This window comes from Metarhizium robertsii (genome assembly GCF_000187425.2).
Source record: "Metarhizium robertsii ARSEF 23 chromosome Unknown MAA_Scf_4, whole genome shotgun sequence".
Taxonomy (NCBI): Eukaryota; Fungi; Ascomycota; class Sordariomycetes; order Hypocreales; family Clavicipitaceae; genus Metarhizium; species Metarhizium robertsii.
Window position 1 is genome coordinate 933,320 of NW_011942182.1, and position 18,793 is coordinate 952,112.

General features: G+C 53.7%; 8 protein-coding genes across 8 annotated transcripts; 3 read left to right on the forward strand and 5 right to left on the reverse strand.

Moving 5' to 3' along the window:
• Nucleotides 1-675: 675 nt before the first annotated feature.
• MAA_11065 (uncharacterized protein) lies at nucleotides 676-987 on the reverse strand (the record flags this gene model as incomplete). The annotated part of the gene is made up of 1 exon (XM_011413031.1): nucleotides 676-987. The coding sequence occupies one exon, from the start codon at nucleotides 985-987 to the stop codon at nucleotides 676-678; it is 312 nt and encodes a 103-aa protein (XP_011411333.1).
• A 66-nt stretch (nucleotides 988-1,053) lies between these two features.
• On the forward strand, nucleotides 1,054-2,100 carry MAA_08252 (protein kinase subdomain-containing protein; the record flags this gene model as incomplete). Its single annotated transcript, XM_007826250.1, has 1 exon — nucleotides 1,054-2,100. The coding sequence occupies one exon, from the start codon at nucleotides 1,054-1,056 to the stop codon at nucleotides 2,098-2,100; it is 1,047 nt and encodes a 348-aa protein (XP_007824441.1).
• Nucleotides 2,101-3,880: 1,780 nt separating this feature from the next.
• Nucleotides 3,881-5,164, forward strand: MAA_08251 (PTH11-type GPCR protein; the record flags this gene model as incomplete). The annotated part of the gene is made up of 3 exons (XM_007826249.2): nucleotides 3,881-4,209; nucleotides 4,287-4,471; nucleotides 4,569-5,164. 3 exons carry the CDS (start codon nucleotides 3,881-3,883, stop codon nucleotides 5,162-5,164), a joined length of 1,110 nt encoding a protein of 369 aa, XP_007824440.2.
• A 1,107-nt stretch (nucleotides 5,165-6,271) lies between these two features.
• MAA_11066 (Peptidase M43, pregnancy-associated plasma-A) lies at nucleotides 6,272-7,196 on the reverse strand (the record flags this gene model as incomplete). The annotated part of the gene is made up of 2 exons (XM_011413032.1): nucleotides 6,272-6,883; nucleotides 7,137-7,196. 2 exons carry the CDS (start codon nucleotides 7,194-7,196, stop codon nucleotides 6,272-6,274), a joined length of 672 nt encoding a protein of 223 aa, XP_011411334.1.
• A 1,145-nt stretch (nucleotides 7,197-8,341) lies between these two features.
• Nucleotides 8,342-8,820, reverse strand: MAA_08249 (uncharacterized protein; the record flags this gene model as incomplete). The annotated part of the gene is made up of 4 exons (XM_007826247.2): nucleotides 8,342-8,426; nucleotides 8,494-8,524; nucleotides 8,661-8,703; nucleotides 8,797-8,820. The coding sequence occupies 4 exons, from the start codon at nucleotides 8,818-8,820 to the stop codon at nucleotides 8,342-8,344; spliced, it is 183 nt and encodes a 60-aa protein (XP_007824438.2).
• A 406-nt stretch (nucleotides 8,821-9,226) lies between these two features.
• On the forward strand, nucleotides 9,227-10,313 carry MAA_08248 (mitochondrial large ribosomal subunit; the record flags this gene model as incomplete). The annotated part of the gene is made up of 2 exons (XM_007826246.2): nucleotides 9,227-10,109; nucleotides 10,174-10,313. 2 exons carry the CDS (start codon nucleotides 9,227-9,229, stop codon nucleotides 10,311-10,313), a joined length of 1,023 nt encoding a protein of 340 aa, XP_007824437.2.
• A 548-nt stretch (nucleotides 10,314-10,861) lies between these two features.
• MAA_08247 (Extracellular membrane protein, CFEM domain protein) lies at nucleotides 10,862-11,899 on the reverse strand (the record flags this gene model as incomplete). Its single annotated transcript, XM_007826245.1, has 3 exons — nucleotides 10,862-11,466; nucleotides 11,534-11,714; nucleotides 11,813-11,899. The coding sequence occupies 3 exons, from the start codon at nucleotides 11,897-11,899 to the stop codon at nucleotides 10,862-10,864; spliced, it is 873 nt and encodes a 290-aa protein (XP_007824436.1).
• Nucleotides 11,900-15,242: 3,343 nt separating this feature from the next.
• On the reverse strand, nucleotides 15,243-18,338 carry MAA_08246 (ankyrin repeat domain containing protein; the record flags this gene model as incomplete). The annotated part of the gene is made up of 1 exon (XM_007826244.1): nucleotides 15,243-18,338. The coding sequence occupies one exon, from the start codon at nucleotides 18,336-18,338 to the stop codon at nucleotides 15,243-15,245; it is 3,096 nt and encodes a 1,031-aa protein (XP_007824435.1).
• Nucleotides 18,339-18,793: the final 455 nt, after the last annotated feature.

Genomic DNA, 18,793 nt, shown 5'->3' on the forward strand with positions numbered 1-18,793 from the left:
GACGTATCTACATAGATTTTGAGTGAACTCTTTCCCAAGACGGGTTATTGTTGCTCTCTTTACTAATAACTAGTCATTTCTAGTATTAGAAATACGACTCCGTAGAGAGGATTATTATCACAGGACCCTGCCTATAATCCCCTTAGCTTCCTTGGCAGGTCACTCATGGCCAAACATACGGGTGGATTGAATTGCCATCGCAGAAGCGGGGCTTAGGGTTAGGGTTATTGGAGTCTGTGCATGTCATGATATTACTGAATGGTGTTTCCGCCGTGAAACAATGCCGACACCAGACGCTGAAAGAATGCTACGGCACTCGTTTACCAGACTTGCCGGAACAAGGCCCAGTGCTGGAAGAGAAGACGTGTGCTTGTGCAGAATATGCCATGATGGTTGCCTATGAACGGGTATATATACGCCAAACTTGCCTATTCATAGTATAATGTAGTATGGTATCAATTGATGTCATAGAGCACGATATTCCGGTACCTGGTCCAGTTTAACACGTCTTGACCTTCCACTGTAGCTGCCAGATTCATGTCACGCCTTAACGATGCAATCCTTGATGATCGCCGAATTGGTCGCTGTTATTTTCCATGAGAAACATGTGACTGCGGCCATGGATGCCGGCCTTGCCGAGCTCTAGATGTTTCGTTTTGGAGCAGCCTGCTTGTTTCAGATGCTCTGCTGTGCCGTAGTCGTAGACGCCGTGGTAGCCGACTCGGACGGGACAAGGAGTACGAGTGAGTGCCTTTGTGATTTTGTCTCGCATCGGCTTTGACGATGGGGAGGAATGCCGCCCTGGCTGTGGCCCATGAGCGCCAAGGGCTTGCCAGTCTTGTCAAGAGCAGCTCCTGCGGCTTTTACCCTTGATAACTGGTAGGTGACGTTGTTGATGAACGGGACGTTGGAGCTGTACAAGGTGTCAAAGACGACGTCGCCCATGGAGCCGTTTCCGGTGTGGAGAGCAGCCTGAGGCCATAGCATGTGCACATGTGGCTACATAACTTGCCATTTGCACCATCTGCTGCACAATCTACCACCATTTTGGCCATGAACAATGCAAACGATTCTTTGAGCCGAGCGGGTGACGACGCGTTCCCGCCTTGGGAAGTCATCGACTTTACATTTTCATGCCGCAACACCGACTCCCAGCTTGTCATCATGTGCAACGGTGTGCGCTTCGTCCTCCAATTATCCAGGAGCAACTTTGATGCATCCCCTCAACTTCTTCAAAGATATCTCTTCTTTTTGCGGGTTGCTGAGGATGTTGAGCTTGATGGGAATACTGTTGATGACTTGTATGATTGGGCCGCCGAGCCTCTTTTTCCGATATTTTATGGAATGAAGTCTTCGCCTAACCCGTGCAGACGATCTGTGCAAGATTTCCTTACCCCAGAAACGCACCATTACAAGATTTGCGGCATCCACGAGAAGCTGGTTGCAAAGCCCATGACTCTTGGCCGAAATAGCGGATCAAGGTATGGCACTCCATTACGCGAAGAGTACTATGAACAGTGGCCTGGCTATCTCCCGTCCGAGGTTTGGATTGACCAAGAAACCCGGGATAGAGTTCCGACTCATGTACCAAGGAGGGTTCTGTTGCCAGATGGCACCAAGGCCTTTCTGAAGATGATGCACCTGGGTGATAATTGGAGCCTCAGACAGGAGGTTACAAAGTACCAGGCCATCCGAAACGCATCAGTCGATGCATCGCTTCGCATCTCACGCTTGCTGGGACTCGTCAAGGACGGAAACGGGCTGGTATATGGTCTACTACTCACCGATGTGGACTGTGGTGGCACGACGCTCTCCTGTGCAGTACGGCCAGAAACGCCGGGCACCCTAAAAGATCGGTGGATAGGACAAATCCGAGATACTCTTTGCCTGTTACACTCCGCGGGGATATCTTGGGGCGATGCCAAGCCGGCGAATGTACTAGTTGACAGGAACATGAATACTTGGCTTGTGGACTTTGGCGGTGGACATACTGAAGACTGGGTGCCCAAGGAGCTGGCAGACACGATTGAAGGTGATCTCGTGGGCCTCAGAAAGATAGAGCAGTTTGTTAAGGGTCCTGAAAGCATGCCAGTTCAGTAGAGTCATGCAGGAATGGCGGCATAGATGATGTAAGTTGGGAGAAATATGATGCACCCATCTTGAAATACTGCGGAGGCAAAGATGGATATCTCAAATGGCTAAATCATGCTCGGAGCCCATCATGGTGTGACAAGCCGCGTTTTTTTTATGTGGGGTGCACTGCCACCGTATTTGAGAAGCTGCTGAGCAAGAAAAAAAGGCTGTACATACTCGACGGTACCTGTTTGTGCTTGGCCGTGAATGGTGACAATAGGGGTCTGTTGAGTGGTGCCGTTGACGGGTTTCAGCTGCTCAACGTAAATGTTGACATCTGGTCGCGGAAGATTCTCCCCGCCATGAGAGGAACTCGAGACATCAGTGTCAGTGACCAGCGAAGCCTGCCCGCCAGCAAAAGAGCGGGGCAACGGAGGCGAACAGCTTGGGCAAACGTATTTCAAGGAACTCGTACTACGATCTGCAACGAGGAACCCGTCCGTGACCCGATGCCACGTGTGGAGCGTTGCACGGCGTCAAGCTTATTGTGGTAGCGGTGGTCTGACAGCCGCTGCGAACATGGGACGTTGAAGACAACCATGCGCAGTCTTGACAATTGGCAGTAGTCGCGGTGTCCAAATTTTATACCCATCACGGCCACGGGCTCAATGTTGGCTCTCTGCTTCGTCGTGACCAGCGGCGGGCTCGGAGGTGAGTCAAGTGGGACGGCATCACTCGTATGGTTCGTGGACTGTTCCTGTCGCCGATATATAATATCCGGAGCCACCAACATCAATACTACTCTACCCCAGTGATGGGTAGGAAATTGAGTCTTGAGAGGGTGGTTGATGGTCAGGACTACCAGTTGATCCGTCCGCGGAAATGTCCATCTGCTGCTGCACGACGGGCAGGCAGGAGATGCAATGACTCGCTCCTTCCTGGGGCGAAGGCCACCGCTCTAATACCGCAACCTGCAGGAGGCGTTCGGCGGCTCCTTCCCGGCTATCGCATCCAGTTGCTAATGTTCCGAGTTGACGTGTGCATGCAGGCACCACACCAGAAAACCGCTTCGCAAGATCCACCACTTTCATTTGCTGGCCTCATGCTTCGACAGTCCTGTATGCCATGTCTCCGCTGAAGAGAGCGCTTGGCCCATCATTCATGATGCGAAAACTTTAGCGAGTATTCAGGCGGATAGGGGGTGGACCTCGTACGGCGATGTCCGCGGTCTCGGGCTCCAGGGACTGGAATCATGACCAGGTCAACCAGGTCAGGGCAGGCGAAGCACCCAAGCCAACACCCCCGTTCGCATCGACAACGGCCACAAATTGGCCTTGGCGCGGTAGTACGGAGTACGGCGTATTTGCCTTTGCAGGGCTGACAACATGACAAGGGCGTGTTCAATTTTGCAAAGGTCTACTTAATATTAGCAGCCATTCTTTTCTTACTTGGACCTCAAGTCAAACATTGACCACGAACCACAATTGGATTGCTACATACAGAGTAAATTGGGTTGTATTTCCATCCTTTATCGTACAGGAACAGGAATTGGCCAAGGATTCACCTCTATTACAGCTCTCTCGCCCTCTGTTGGTTCTTTTTTTTTTCTTTTCTGGGTTCAACATTCGATCAACTTGCCACTGCTATTCGGTGTTTGCGAGTCTGCGCCAAGCATCCGAATAGCTTGGGTCGTTTGTTGTAATTTGAATTTTGGCGATAAACAGCTTCGAGTTGCTACTTGCAGCCTGTCGTCATCTTAGTTTGGAGAAGCTGCAATGGCCAGACAAGGGCGTCAATAAGAGCCATGATGATGGAGGTGATGAAGAACCGAGTGCCCAGAAACACCGCCCTCATCATCCACTGGGTGTTTAGCTGCGTAGCAATCCTCATCATGACGCTACGATTAGCCTGGAGGAAAGTGGCAAAGCAGTCCTTCATTTTAGGCGACTACTTCACCGCGGGTGCCATTGCTTGCGCCTTCATAAGACTGGCTGTCATTCACGTCGTTCTCGTTTGGGGAACGAACAGTATGTCCATGAGATACCGATTAAACCACGACTTCACCGCAACCGAAATCTACCAGCGTGAGATAGGAAGCAAGTTGTCAATCGCCGGCCGCTTCGTCTACATTTCATAGTAGGTTGCCCACTTGAAGCTACCTTGGCCCAAGAAGATTGAACAAGGCAGAATATACTGACGCCTCACATGAAAAGTCTCTGGCTACAGAAGCTCGTGCTTCTAGACCTTTATCGCCGACTCATTCTCGATCTTGCATATGAAAAGATTATTATAAGGGGATACCTCGTCGTCTTTTGCGTGTCCTATGTTGCGGTAGAAGTTATCACCTTTACCGAATGTAGACCATTTCGATTATACTGGCAGGTTGTGCCAGATCCTGGTACGATGAAATAGTTTCCCAACTCGGCCTGCGATTCTGCAATATCGTATTTTGTTTTTGGGCGTACCCATGAGCTAACTGGATGTGTGCGCGACAGGTCCTTGCGCCAAAGCACCCATTCAACTCCTCGCTCTTGGCATTATCAACATCGTCACCGACTTCATGCTGCTCGTCCTACCAATACCTGTCGTCGCATCTTTGAGGGCACCATGGAGGAGAAAGGCACAGCTCTACCCCCTCTTCACACTCGGCATATTCATCATCGTCGTCACCATCGTGCGTCTGCGCATCAACTATGCCAATATCGGGAGCCAGGGAAACCGTACCACCTGGGCCAGCGCAGAATTGCTGACAGCTACCGTCGTCGTAAATGCCCCCACCTTGTATGGCCTGTGGAATAAGCGCAGACGGGATAAGCGAGAATTGGATCGCCAGAGGGAGCGACAGGAACAGCGAAGAAACGGCAATGGACCAATACATCCCGACACCATTGGCGGCAGCAACGAATCCTACGAGATGCAACGGAAGCGCACACCGACCGCGCGTGGCATATTGGTAACCAAGGATGTAATGGTGACGGAGACGCGAGAGGGCGATGGGCGAAATAGCAGGGAAAGTGGGCGCTTTCCACACTTGGACGCTGAAAGTGTATCGCGGCACTCGAGTCAACGAGAGATTTTACCCCGATCATGAGCATTTGGCATTTTAAATAGCGATTGAATTCATAATAGCATTTACGCACTGCATTTACGCACTTGGTCTCAACCTTGGCTTTAGCCATGATGTGCCATCACTGTGTCGGCGATTCGTCCACCCCCTGACCAGGCATGACGGACGTCCGCTTGCCAAAAGCCGACGGAAGTAAGGCGGCGGTCGCCTCAGTTGCCAAGTATCAATCAAATCTCATATATACAGCCATGGTCTGATATACTTGCCTATTTATAAGGACATACTAATATTATGTAGTATATTATAGCACAGGGTGCGATGACCAAGTACCTACATAGTACCTAATAAGTCCGTTTTGCCTCCCATTGTATTCCATTGTGGCCGGCTTGTCCAATCCAGGGCAAAAGTCGCCGACCGACACCAATGCCCCGAGACTACTCCGTATTGACGGAAAAATCCGACCCAAGCTGCACTTGACGTTACACAACATCAGCTGTCTCATGTGCAGATCGATCTGGGAGGGCCAAATAGCCCAGTTCGGGTCATGTAAGCCGCGCACTTGCATCGACAGGAACACACGAATAGAGAGTGCAAGACCGGTAGGACGAGATGTGAGTACAAGAACAGAATGGCCCGTTGAGGCATCGCAGCTTTGCCATTACCATCCTGAGCTTTCGAAATTTGTCTGGTCAAGACGCCCGAGGCTGCTTCAATCAGTTGATACTCTATTGCATCCACGGCACGATACGCCGCCACGGCACTGCTGCCGTCCGCATCTCTAGCCGCCCAACAAGTCACTCCGGGCCTGTTTCATCCTACATCTCGCTCTCGATTGAGTACATCGGGTTCCCCTCCTCTCAGTGCAAAACTGCATGGGCGGTGCGACGCGGCCGGGCGTCACGCTCCAAGGGAAACCGAGCGACGAGGTCGTCGAGGCGGACGGCAGGGGGGACGTGGTTGTTGTAGTAGCGGACCCGGAGGCTTTGGTCTTCTGCGGAAATGATAAGAATATAGCCCGACATCTGATGTGCGTACACACATGCAAGTAATGACTTTGCAATACCTGCCCGCGTTCAAGCGCAACGTGTGATGAGAAGGGACATTCCCCAAAACGCCATCCCTTCGACGCCGTCAAACGTCCATGTCGTCCTTGCCGCCAAAGCCAAAGCCTCCAAACGCCGAGCTCACAGCCCATCCTGCCCCCTCAACCGCCCTCTCCCTCATCGCCCTCTGCGCCAAAGCCTCCTCGGCACTCGTGCCCAAGGCAAACCCCATGACGGCGGCCCTATCGACCCTCGCCCACCCCTTCCACCCGGCCGTCAAGTCGCCCGCCGCCAGGCCGCCCATCACCACCGTCCCCCACCACTCCCTTCCCCTGCTCAGCCTCGTAGCGTCGTCATACAGCATAAAGGCCTCTGCCGCGGCGACCAGGCCGCGCAGGTGTTCGGGCGAACTCTGCGCGGGCCGCTGAACATACACGTGCTCGAGGTTCGAGGGCTCCGTCTCCAGACAGGTAGGGTCGAAGCGGGCGTCCAAGTCCAGCACGAGAAGCGTGTAAAAGTGCGGCGCAGACACGAGCCTCGCTATCACCTCGTAGAGCAGCGGCAGGGCACGCCCGCACAGGGAGATGGTGCGCGACTGCGTGCGGCGAAGGCTCGTCGCCGCAAGGGCATCAAGAGCCGGGATATGCGTCTGCTTGACGGCACTCGCGGGGGTGAGTTTGCCGCGGACGGCCTTGAGAATCTGTCAAGTGCGTTGATGTCATGTTAGCCGGTTTGCCCGTGCTGGACCGGGGCCAAAATCGGCCATGCACGGCGGCAGGATGGAAATGAAGCAGAATCTCATCCCTCGGCCGTGGTTCATGAAAAGACGGTGAAAACAGGAGCGAGATGCGAGATCGGAAGGGGGGAGGATGAAGAGACGTCAACGGTGGTGGTGATGCTCATCGGGCCCCGTCCATCCATGTCCACCACCGCGCGCTGCGGCCGCAACTCACCTCTTCCAGACTCGCTTCTTCAATCCCCGCCAAAACCCTCGCCCCAATCGCCTCGTCCATCACAACCGCTGCCCACGGCCCTGACTGCCCGGCGGCTCTGTCAGTGTTTCGGTAATGACTCCGCCGTGCCACTCGTTCCCGGCGTCCGAGCTGCCCGCCCGCATCCAGCTGGATGTTCACGGCCGCCGGCGCAAACCGGCTCCCGGCGCAAACTCCAAGATCGACCTTTCGGCTTGTGAATTGCTCCAGATGCTACAGTATAAATGCGAGGTGCAGAGACCGCTTTCGCGAGAGAGCGCGGTGCAGTGTTTCCCAGTGGACAGGCTTTTTCGGAGGTACGTGTGCACGTGTGTGTGTTGTGTGCTTTTGGTTTCTCTCGGCTTGCGTTCGAGTTTGTGCCGTCTGGTGGGTGCTGACAAAGCGGCTAGGTGCGCGGATAGGAAGGGGAGTTTTATGGTCGAAACGACGGCATGGGAAGGCCGGAACGCGCAACTAGAACAGAAGGATGGCGATGGGGAAGGGAAGAAGAGGCCGTTTCAGTGGTCGGGGAGTTGGCATGATGATGTGGCGAGGTGAGTTGTCATGATGGCGGCTATGGCGGGCCGCTGCGTGGAACAGATTGCTGGGCGACATTTATTATGCCCTGTACTATTATTTTATTTGGGGGTGCATGTAAATTATGTCTTGCAGGCTATTGCATAGTGTTTGTACGATATACATGTCCAAGTCTTGGCTGCAGAGGGCCGGTCAAGTCTCACAGGTGCGATACTGCTCCTCTATGCATATGAACAGCCGAGGCTGTCAATGGGAGCAGCTCCAGCGGTGAGCATTCATCTATCGCAATGGTAATTCCTCATAGTATAACGTGACGCGAAGAGAGGGGATGGAAAGCAAGCAGGAAATGCCGCAGAGATCATCAAAACCATCACCAAGCCTGATTCCAAGTGACGCCATTCGTCACAGTAGATCACATGGCCACATGTCCAAGTTCACAAAAGGAATATTGAAGCATCAATCACCGGGTTCCTGGTCTATTGTACACTACAGCCCAGCGAGCTAGCCAAGCTCTTCCCACACCCGTTCTATGCTTTGCGGCAGCGACGCCAGTGAAACAAAATGGATATCCGCCCGCCATCCACACTCTCTACTTTTCTTCGCACCCCGAGTACACTTCTCCTAGCACAGATTCGCCCCCGCAGCATTCCTTACTGCTTGTTCTCGGCACGCTCAGCCTCCAGCTTGATGTAGAAGGCATCGCGGGCATTGGTTCGGGGCATGTGGTAGCCGTACCTATCCTCCGTTAGAACAACAAAGCCCGCTCCAAATGTTGCCTTTGATCCGTTTCGGTTCGTCTCACCAGAAGAGGTTGGCCATGGCGAAGCCGGCGCCTGAGATGCGTTAGCACACGATCCTATGACTCCCTCTCCGCCCAGCGCTCCGACGGCCACAAAAAGAAATCCTCCATGAAGAAATGAAGAAGCGCTACGCAAGCTTTCCAATCACCCGAAAAGAAATCAAACGTACCCAGACCGACTCCAAGATCAAGAATCAGGCGTCGTCGCAAAATCTATTCCAACCAGTCAGCATGCCACAATTTCCAAGCTCTCCACGGTCCTCCTCTTCCGCCCCATTCCGAGCCATTGAGTCGCGAAAAACGTACACCGGTAATGGGAGCAGCAGGCATTGTGAATAAATTTGCTTTCCGAAGCAGACGACAACGGTTTTGACGAGTAATGCGAGGTGTTGATTGACGACGTCGAGAATTAAAAGGATCGTTCAGCGGACAACGTTGGGTGGACCGAGGAAAGCATGGCCTGATGGTTAATCCCGCTAAGACAGTCACGTGCAAGCTCTGTCCCCCCAAACCCAGCGGGTGAAGTCCGGGCCAAGGCAAAAAGCTACTCAATTGGTTTCCCAAGGCAAACAAGTTCACTTCATCAGCGACCAAAGGTTGCAAGCTTGCACGGGCGGTAGGATCAAGGCTGCTGCTCGCAACACTTTGCGGCCATGAGTTTACGCCTAGCTAGCCGCCGGCTAGCACTCCCAGGTAATTCAACCCGCAACCCCCTCTTCCCGAATCCTCGCCTTTCATGCTCTCGCTGACAGTTCTCCCGGTCGTCGCCATAGGCGCCCCTTGTCCAGTCCGGCCCTCGCTCCCCAGCGCCCGCGGCGGCACAAGCACCACGCAGATGCGCACCAAATGGTCCGTCAACATCTTCAAGGGCTGGGGCAGGCCCGGCGCAAAGGACTCCCCCTCGTCCAAGGCGGCCCAAGACGCCACCGCGGAGCTCGACGACCCCAAGAAGCGGGCTGCCTTTCTCGAGCGAAACATGCACGGCTCCGTGTCGGATAACATCTTCCAGGAGGAAATCGACGCCGCTGGGCCCTCGTCTGCTCGGGAGGCGACCGCCCAGCAGCAGCAGCAGCAGGAACAGCAGCAGCTGGAGCAAAAGACGCGCGAAAACATGGCCATGGTGACGGACCCCGATCCCAGGAGCAGAATGCGCTGGCAGCGCAGAAAAGTAATCCAAATGGTGCGCAGCAACGGCGCCGTCTCCAAGGAGGACCGGATCAAGGCGACGGAGCGGCAGCTCCTGCACAAGAGCCACTTCATGCCGACGAGCGTCAAGAAGCTGGTCATGCTGTCGAGACAGATTGCCGGCAAGCCCGTCGACGAGGCGATTTCGCAAATGCAGTGGTCCAAGAAGAAGATGGCCGCCGAGGTCAAGTACTACTTGGAGGAGGCCAGGGACTTGGCCATTGCGCAGAGGGGCATGGGCCTGGGCAAGGTCAATGGGGAGGTGCTCGACAAGCCCAGGAAGATATTCACGAGGGAGGGCAAATGGGTTGAGGTGACGGACCCGACGCGCATGTATGTCGCGCAGTCTTGGGTTGGGCGTGGACCGTGGCGAGGCAAGGAGATTGATTACAAGGGCCGTGGGAGAATGGGCGTTATTCAACACCCTAGTACAAGTTGGTCTTGACTCTCTTCCTCACCCGCTTGTCGGTCGTTCACTAATGGTTTGGTCGTTTACAGGCTTCACAGTTCTGTTGAAAGAGGAAAAGACGAGAATACGAGAGCATGAGGAACGAGAGGCTAAGAAGGCTGCTAAGGGACCCTGGGTTCACCTGCCCAACCGCCGTATCCATGGACAGCGACCCTACTATTCATGGTAAAGGCGCAAGACCATACTCAACAACTTTGAAACCTCACACCAGATGTGTTCTTTCACAGACACAATTTTGTAACACCATATGTACATTGAATACCTAGGTAGCGATGTAATCGTGTTGGGTTGGACTGGAATTAAACGCCCAACTCCAACAGACTACCTTAGGAGAACTAACTTCTGATAGATAAACAGAAAATAAAGCGCTTTTTGTTCGGGGCAAAAACTAAGCCTGCTTCTGCTTTGCCACACCCAGTGGGTCCTAATGCATCGGGCATCCATATGAATGTACGGAACATGTCAATAGACAAGACCTTGGTTCTGCTTCATCAATCCGTGATTTTACTAATATTATACTACACCCACACCGGATGGCTGGTCAGAAGAATATGCTGCGGCCGATATATAGTTGCAATTCCAACCCATTGAAAGGGGACTCATTCCATGGATGGAGAGCGTAGCACACAGCCTCCTCCGGGGGCAGAACAAACTCAATTGTGCTCTCATCTCTGACATTCGAGGCCACCCCGGTACTATTCACCTACTCATATATCTTTACACCAAGGTCCTAGGCTGGGTCCGGGGCACCATGTCTTCATAACGGTGGGAGGTCATTTCAAGATCATTGCCGAACTTTTCCATAGAGTGGTCCCGGTTGCGTCTAAAGCTGGTGTTACGATGAGCATACATCCTGTCAGGGCCGGGAAGTGGCTTCGAAATATCCCTGTTGTGGCCGTTGCGACCTGGCTTGCGTCTTCGGGCCTTGAGCAGCATGCAAATAACAATGCCGGCAATAGCAATGACAGCAGCACCTATGCCGACACCAATTCCAGCAATTGCCGCTTGGGATAGACCTTTGGATGAAGAGCCCTCTGTAGCAGCGCTGGAGGAAGTAGCACTCGGAGCACTGTCTGAGGTTGAAGACGGCGAGGACGATTTTGTAGGTGTGCCAGTTGTTTCAACGGTAGCAGAAGTGGGGGTCGACTCGGTGCTCATCGAAGTCGTTGCGGCTGGGGTAGCAGTTGTAGAAGACGAGATTGCAGAAGACGAGGGCTCGGGCACAGCCGATGTGCTGGTGGTAGCATGGGCTGATGGAGTTGGCGTTTGCGAGGCCTCGGAGCTCGGAGCAGCTGTATTATCAGGCTTAGGGAGTGGCTGGCCTATACACATTCAGTCTCCCGTATGAAAATTCTCCGTCGAGGAGCTCTGAGTTGGAGGATCACTTACCGACACAGAAATGCGACGTGAGATAAGTGAAGACGTTGTCGGCAGTTGCTTGACATTGCGGCTTGCTGCACTCGAGAATGGCGGCAGAAAACGTTGGGTTCGTGCAGAAGCAAGGTGCAGCATTTGCATCCGAGCACTTTAAATCTGCGAATTTATTTCGGACCTCATTCGTGCAGGTTTCCTGGGAGCTATAGTGAGTAAGGGATCCTTGAATGTCTTGTTCAAATCAAAAGACAATTGTAATAAGAGCGACTGGGGATGACAAATTGTCAGACTCACAACACATGCTGGGGCTGTTTGCGCAGAAACCCCGAGAATATGCAGCGTGCTGAGGACACCCAGGAAAAGCGGTAAAAGTCGACCCATGGTATCGCTTCTGAGTCGACTGTGCGACGCAACGTTGTGTCGATCGTGTGATCAGGATACTATGAAAACCCAACGCGCACAAGATGTTGGCGTAAATGAATGACGTGACGTCGAAGACTTGCCACTAAAGTCTTGGTCGTTTATGATGAATTTAAGGAAAGTGAGGGTCAACGAGCGACAAAGGAAGGAGGATGGGATTTGATGATGTGACACTTGCTTGGGAGAAGGAAGGAGGGGAGCGGCTAAGCGAACCTGACGGGTCTGTCTGGCAAGATGGATGCAGGTTGATGCAGTGCAAGTGCCAAGGCCAAGCATAAGCGCAAGCACAGGCACAAGCACGGGCACAGGCACAGGCACAGGCGCAGGTATCAAGCCATTAAGCATTGACGGGCATAGAATGTCAATATTTACCCACCAAGAAGTATACACGCTACTGTAATACATATAATATAAAGCGCGATAGCCAGGTACCTCTGGTTCAATACTTTTCGACTCCCACTCACTGTACGGCACAGCTCGTTGCGGCAAGGGACGACATGAAGAGCGAAGCCACGCATTGAGGGAAGCAGGCAAATTGTGCACTACATACTTTACGGATTGGTTGTGAGCCGGGAATTGGCAGTACTTTTCAGGAGCAGGCACGCACACCACTAACAGTTGTGGAAGGAGCAAAAGGTTCGATATGAAGGCAAGCATAGTGGGCCCAGTTCATTCCATCAACTCATCCGTCATGATCCCTGGCCCTTCTCTGCGACAGACAGCCAAATGACAGCCATATGACAGGGCATCCCAAACAGAAACTACCACGAATAGCAGCGGGGTTGTCGGGGAAATCCATGGAGGTCTTACATGGGGGCCTCCTGACGGAAATTATGACCATGACGACCAAGCAGACAGAAAAAGTCGAAATGACGCACGCAGGCGCAATGAGGGGAGAAGAAAACCCAAAGCCTTTGTTCGACAAGAGTGTCAGGTCAATGCGGCTGGAGGGCCAATGAGCATACCGGCGGAGGGCTTGCGCATGCCTTGAAGTCTCCAGCCATTCATTCCCTTTGCTTCAATGTTGTCTTTGGACCAACCAGACAACCTCCATTCCCCAGGCATGCTGGCGGCGAACCTGACAGCTGGCATATCTACTCGGTAATATTCAGTATGTACATTGCACAACAGAGTAGCACTCGGTGCAAAACGAATGATTTTCACTTTCCCATCCCGAGGATCAATGTGGCCGAGCAAGAACTAGGGGTCTTGCACAGCCATGTGCTTGGATACATACGTGGCTGCAGTAGTCAGGGGCCATGGACAAGCCACCCCTGTGAAACGAAAAGGCCGTCGTCTCGCGGCCTCGACAACTGGAAATGTCGATGCCCATGACGGCAAGCCTAAAGGGCCAATCCTGGCATGATCGCTTTGACAGCCATGAATTAATACGAGGACCCGGTAACAGCATGCTACGCCGCACTTTGGCCACCCTTCCCTTCATCCAGCAACCACACGCAAAACCAGGTCTGCAAACTCCGAGACAATCTGGATTCCTAAGCGCGGCAGCGTTCCTGTCTCAGTCTTTGCTTTGCGTCTTAGCGCTCAAGTCTGCATGTCAGGTGGAGAGCCTGCGCATCGCAAAACTGGCGCTGATGCGAGCGTGGTGATTGGGTTTTGGGTCTCGACGAGATCCACGAGGAGCGTGGCCTGAAAAGATCAACGGCCGGAGGCTTTACTCGATGATCAATCCGAATGTCAACGCGCCAGTGTCAAACCCCACACCACAAAACTTGAAACAACCACGGCGACAGTCGTAGTGATTGGAGTGACGCAATGGCATCCAGCCAACAGCTGCTGTGGTTGTGTTCCCAAGGACACGGGGCCTGCCGAGCAAACTCAAACGAATCACCGCCATTCTCGGGCCTGCTCTCTGCGCAAGATGGGTGGCACAAGCACCCTCTCTGCTGCCTCCTGCCTCCGTACTCGGGTAGCTCGGCCAGCATCGAAGCGAGTCTGCACATGGAGTATTTTTAGTCCTAAACAGAGCTGCATGCAGTGTACACTCCTGACGACACATGTCCGTCCGCCCAACATGTCATTTGGCTTTGCCGAGTATCTTGGCGAGTATTTTGTAATGTGGCAGCATGGTGGGCGACTATAATCCGATGTTAATAAGAAGCAGCCTGAAACCATAAACCGAGCAAGGCGCTACTTTCTTTCGAGTTATATGCAAAAGGTAGCAGCGAGGAGAGCCCAGAAACGGGTTCAATGTTACCCCACAACTTGCATTACAATCCCAGCGACGGGTGTTGGATGCAAGTAATCTGGAAACATTGAAACCACGTGCCCAGCTACGGGCTCGCTAATCATGACAACGCACAGTAGTACAGTACATGTGACTAAAGTAAGAATGACTCGGGTACCAGAGACCTAATAAATCTGTAACAAGCATAAACTTTTTGTTGCTTTTTTGGCCAAATGGCAGATTAGTCGGGTCCTGCTCTGCAAGGGTTCCTGCCGATCGCCCAGTGCGGACTGCTTCATCCGTTATTTTCGCATTTCGTTTTGTTGGCCCGAAACAACACACCAACACATGCAAGCTTGCTGGGTTGTACATCCCACGATGCCAGGTTCCAAGGGTTAGGGTTCAGCATCGCATCCCATCCCATCCCAGGTGTCCCCCGACACGAGGGCGGGGTCGAGACGTACCAACGAATATAATTCCGCGTCGATCAAACGCACCAACCAAAGTCGAGTATGTATTCACGACGCAGAGTTGTGCCCGCGCGACTTTTGAGTGCGACGTCAGGGAATAGTTGCGGTATCGCAAAAGTAGATGCTGATCAAGTTGCAAAAGACGAGGGGTTCTACTAAAAGGCATGGATGATATCAAGTGAAACACCAGCCTCAATGAGACGCTGTTGAATTCACGCCGCAATGTCTCGTGGCTTATTCCAAGGTACATACATACTCGGCAGTGTCGATCGACATGTCTGTCGCGAGAATTTCTCGTGTCGCAGTAAAGCGCCGCTGTGGACGTGTTTTCTTCTAGATAAGCATCTTCATGGAATCATCACGATTGATTGCTGTGCCAGAACGTCAACGAAAGAGTATATTAATGTGCTCGGTCTACAAGCCACAATGCCTCATTGTGCACCGCCTTAGCAACATGTCTGATCAATGATGTCAAATTATATTCCGTAGCGACCCAGAGGGGGCTGAAGTTGCCTCCCGTAGTAATATTATGTATATCGTACACCCGTGGTATCAGTGCAAAAAGTGGGAGCCTACTAGCCCGCCTATCCAAACAATTGCGACACAAAAAAAATAGAAGGGAAACCAGAACAATTCGTGGCAAGGCCTACTTGGCGTGTGCGAGCAGAATGTCGACGCCCTCCTCCCACCGTCTCGAAATGGCAATCTCGGTGACGGTTCTGCCCATCTCGTCCCGGACGTCGAGGTCGACGCCCGACTTCTGCGCCAGCTTCTTGAGCATGTCTGCGTCGCCGTTCTCCAGGGCCTGCATGATGCCGTTCCAGCCTCTGTACATCTTGTTCGGGTCGGCGCCCTTTTCGAGCAGCATGTCGATGACCTCGGGGGCCTCGGTGGCGCAGCGGCGCAGGGCCTTGACGATGGGCAGGTGCTCGCCGGGGGCGTTGACGTCGGCGCCGCCCTCGTTGATGAGGAAGACGAAGATGTCCTTGTGGAGCTCGCGGATGGACGACGTCAGGGGTGAGAAGACGCCGACGTTCTTGTCCTCCACCGACACGCCCGCGGCGAGGAGGAGCTTGACCGACTCGAGCTGGTTGGCGCAGACGGCTCGCTCGAGGACGCCCCTGAAGGCGCGGGGCTCGGCCAGTACGGCCAGCACGCGGGTTAGCAGGTCGGGGTTGTGGACGGCCATGCACACGGGCCAGTCTTCGCCTCGGATGTTGGGGTTTGCGCCGCGCGCGAGGAGCGTGTCCACGAAGCCGACGTGGTTGTCGCGGATGGCGCTGGTGAGCGCTGTGTGGCCCTTGGGCGTCTTGTCGTTGGGATCGACGCCCTGGTCGAGGAGCCATTTCAGGGCCGGGCCGTTCTTGGATGTCACGGCCGTCTCGAGGATGCCCTTGGGGGAGTTTAGGTTGCCGCCGGCGGCGACGAGAGCAGGGAGAAAGTGCTCTCGGTGGTGAGTGACGCACTTGAAACATGGGTATTCGCTGGCGGGAGCGTTGGGATCAGCACCGCTTCGTAGGAGGAGGTCGAAGATGTCTTTGCGGTTGTCGCGGATCGATGTACACAGGGGGGTGTAGACGCCGTCCTTTTTGGCGTTGGGGTCGACGCCCGCCTTGAGGAGGATCTTGATGACCTCCATGCTGTTGACACTCGTGGCGAGCTCCATGAGACCAGGGGCCTTCTTGTAGTCTGCCTTGTTGGCGAGGAGCACCTGCAGGCAGGCAGGTTCATGGATAGCCGGCCAGAGCATGTGCTTGGGCCCAGGGTTATTAGGGTTGGCGCCGTGCTCGATGAGGGACGTGACGATGTCGGCTCTGCCACTGGTAATTGCTTGGAAAAGAGCGCTTTTACCTTCTCTGCTCTTCTCGTTGGCGTCCGCCCCGTAGTTGAGAAGCAGGTCGATCAATGTCTTGGGAGTCTTCTTATTGATGGCTCCAATGAGAAGGGTGTCGCCGTTTGACAGCGATTGCTTTGCTTTTCCGCCGTACATCAGGAGCAGATGTGTGAAGCTGACATTGTTGGCTACAGCAGCAATGGAAATTGGCGAGTCCATTTCAGGACCGACAGACATGTTGGGATCTGCGCCGTACTTGACAAGCGCAATGGCAGCATCCAGATATGACTTCTCTGCCGCTGCAACAAGTGGACTCACACCATGCTTGTCGGTGGCATTGGGGTCCACGCCGTACAGAAGCAACATGCGAATGCTCTCGGCGTCATGGGAGAGGATAGCCTCGTTGAGAGCGTGAGCTTCGGTGCCAGTGTCGGGAGAAACACCCCGATCCAGAAGCTGTAAAAGAAGCTTATGGTCCCTGGCACGAACCGCAGATACCAAAACCTGCCTGACATTTGGCCTATCTGCGTCGGCATTGGTGCGAGGCTTTCGGCGAGGCATGCCAAATGCCTCGCTGTCTGGCTTGAGTACTTTGGAGCTGTCTAGCTCGCGAGACTTGACATCCGCCACCAGCTCATCCAACGCTGTGCTGTTTTCAATTTCTTCCTCAAACGCGCTGAGTTTTTCTTGGCCCGTTGCTCGTCTCGACTGATGCCCATCGTAAGAGCTTGCGGCTGAGCTCGAGGTGTACCTCTTCACTCCAGGACTAAGATGGCTGTAATCTGATACCGAGGTGAAGCCATTGCTGTCTCCATGGGAGGAGTCGTGACCATAGTGAGGCGACAGCTCCGCCTTGGGGATGGGTGGCAGAAGAGGCAGCGGAGACTGTGTGATCATGGCAACGTGGCTATCATCGATACTTCGGTGTTGGGACGGAACCCTGGTTGTGCCGCGGTATGCCGAGCTCTTCTCCTCAGAGGCCGCCAATGACTCGGCACGTTGGCGTCGAAACTCGGTTCCGTCCAAAGCAGAGGCAAGACCAATGTATCCGATGCCAAGCTCGCTCTCCATCTTTTCAGCACCAAGCTTGAATTGGAACATGAGAGCGCCAACCTTCAAATCTTCTCGCGTTTTGTTTACAGCTGCGTTCATTCGCTCGAGGCTGTTGTCTCCAAACATCTTGCCGAAGCCGCGGCGCATACGACCCATGGCGCCTTTGGTTTCATGTTCAAGCAACTTGACTACAACATGGTCAAGAGCACGAAAGGTAATCTGCGCCGCTCGAAATTTCTTCTCGAGTACGGTGATCATATCAAGAGGGAGGGATTGGTCGTTGCGAGAGGCCTCGCCAAGGCCCGCCTCGATGTAGAAAAGAACCTGGCAAGTGTCGAGCACGTCACGGGCCAAGGGGCCGAATCCGTGTGGGAAGTGCTTCACCAACCCTGCGAACTCGGACATCTTTTCCGCAATCCTATCGCATGCAGTAGCGACTTCAGAACTGAGTGAAAGACATTGCGCCTGGGCCTTATGTGTGGAAGCCATGTTGAACCCCCTGTGAGAGATGACGCGCTGGAGGTGCACAGGAGATGCTTGCAACTGCTGCTGGGCGTGTAGCTGTTGGAAGTGTTGTTGTTGTTGCTGCTGCAGCTGCTGTTGATGTTGATGTTGTTGTTGAAGAAAGGGCGGAGGCCTGTTGATGACCGGTGGCGGTCCACCTTCAAAGGATCTGTTCACTGCTGTAACAGAGAGGGTAGACGCAGAAGGGGAGCTTGGAATAGATGGTGGAAGCTCGAGGGCTTCTTTTAGGTCAAACGAGAAGGCGTCCTTGGGTGGCAGCAAAGGACCGTCCCGAAGACTATCAGCGTGGGCCAGTCTGTCTGCAGGCCACTCAAAGCGCTGATAGCTCATCTTTTTGCCAACAGGGAGCGATGATGGTAGTGGTCTTATGCCAAGGTCAGAAATTAAATATCTGAGGAGGAGAAGGCCAAAGTCCCGACGAGAGCGGAAATGGATGTTAAAGAGGGCTGACAGGGACTCAGATGGATGAAGGGCGGAACCCCTAGCTCTCGACGGTCAAACCGTTTGGCACCATAAGATGTTGAGAGCAAGCCACGACGTGTAATACCCTCCTCGGACCGCAATCTTGTTTGGCCATGGCAGCCCGGTTGGCTGGTAGTCCAACGGGAAACTGGAGAAGCGGGTGCTCGTTGCGCATGGGTTCCTAGCTTAGGCCTGCGCCTCTGGTAGCGCTCTGAACTCAATTTCAGATGGAAGGAGACTGACTACCTTGGTAGTACTAGTCCGATCAAGGGCGGTGGCGTATTGGGACGTTTATGCATGGTTACAGTACTAGAGCTCTGCTT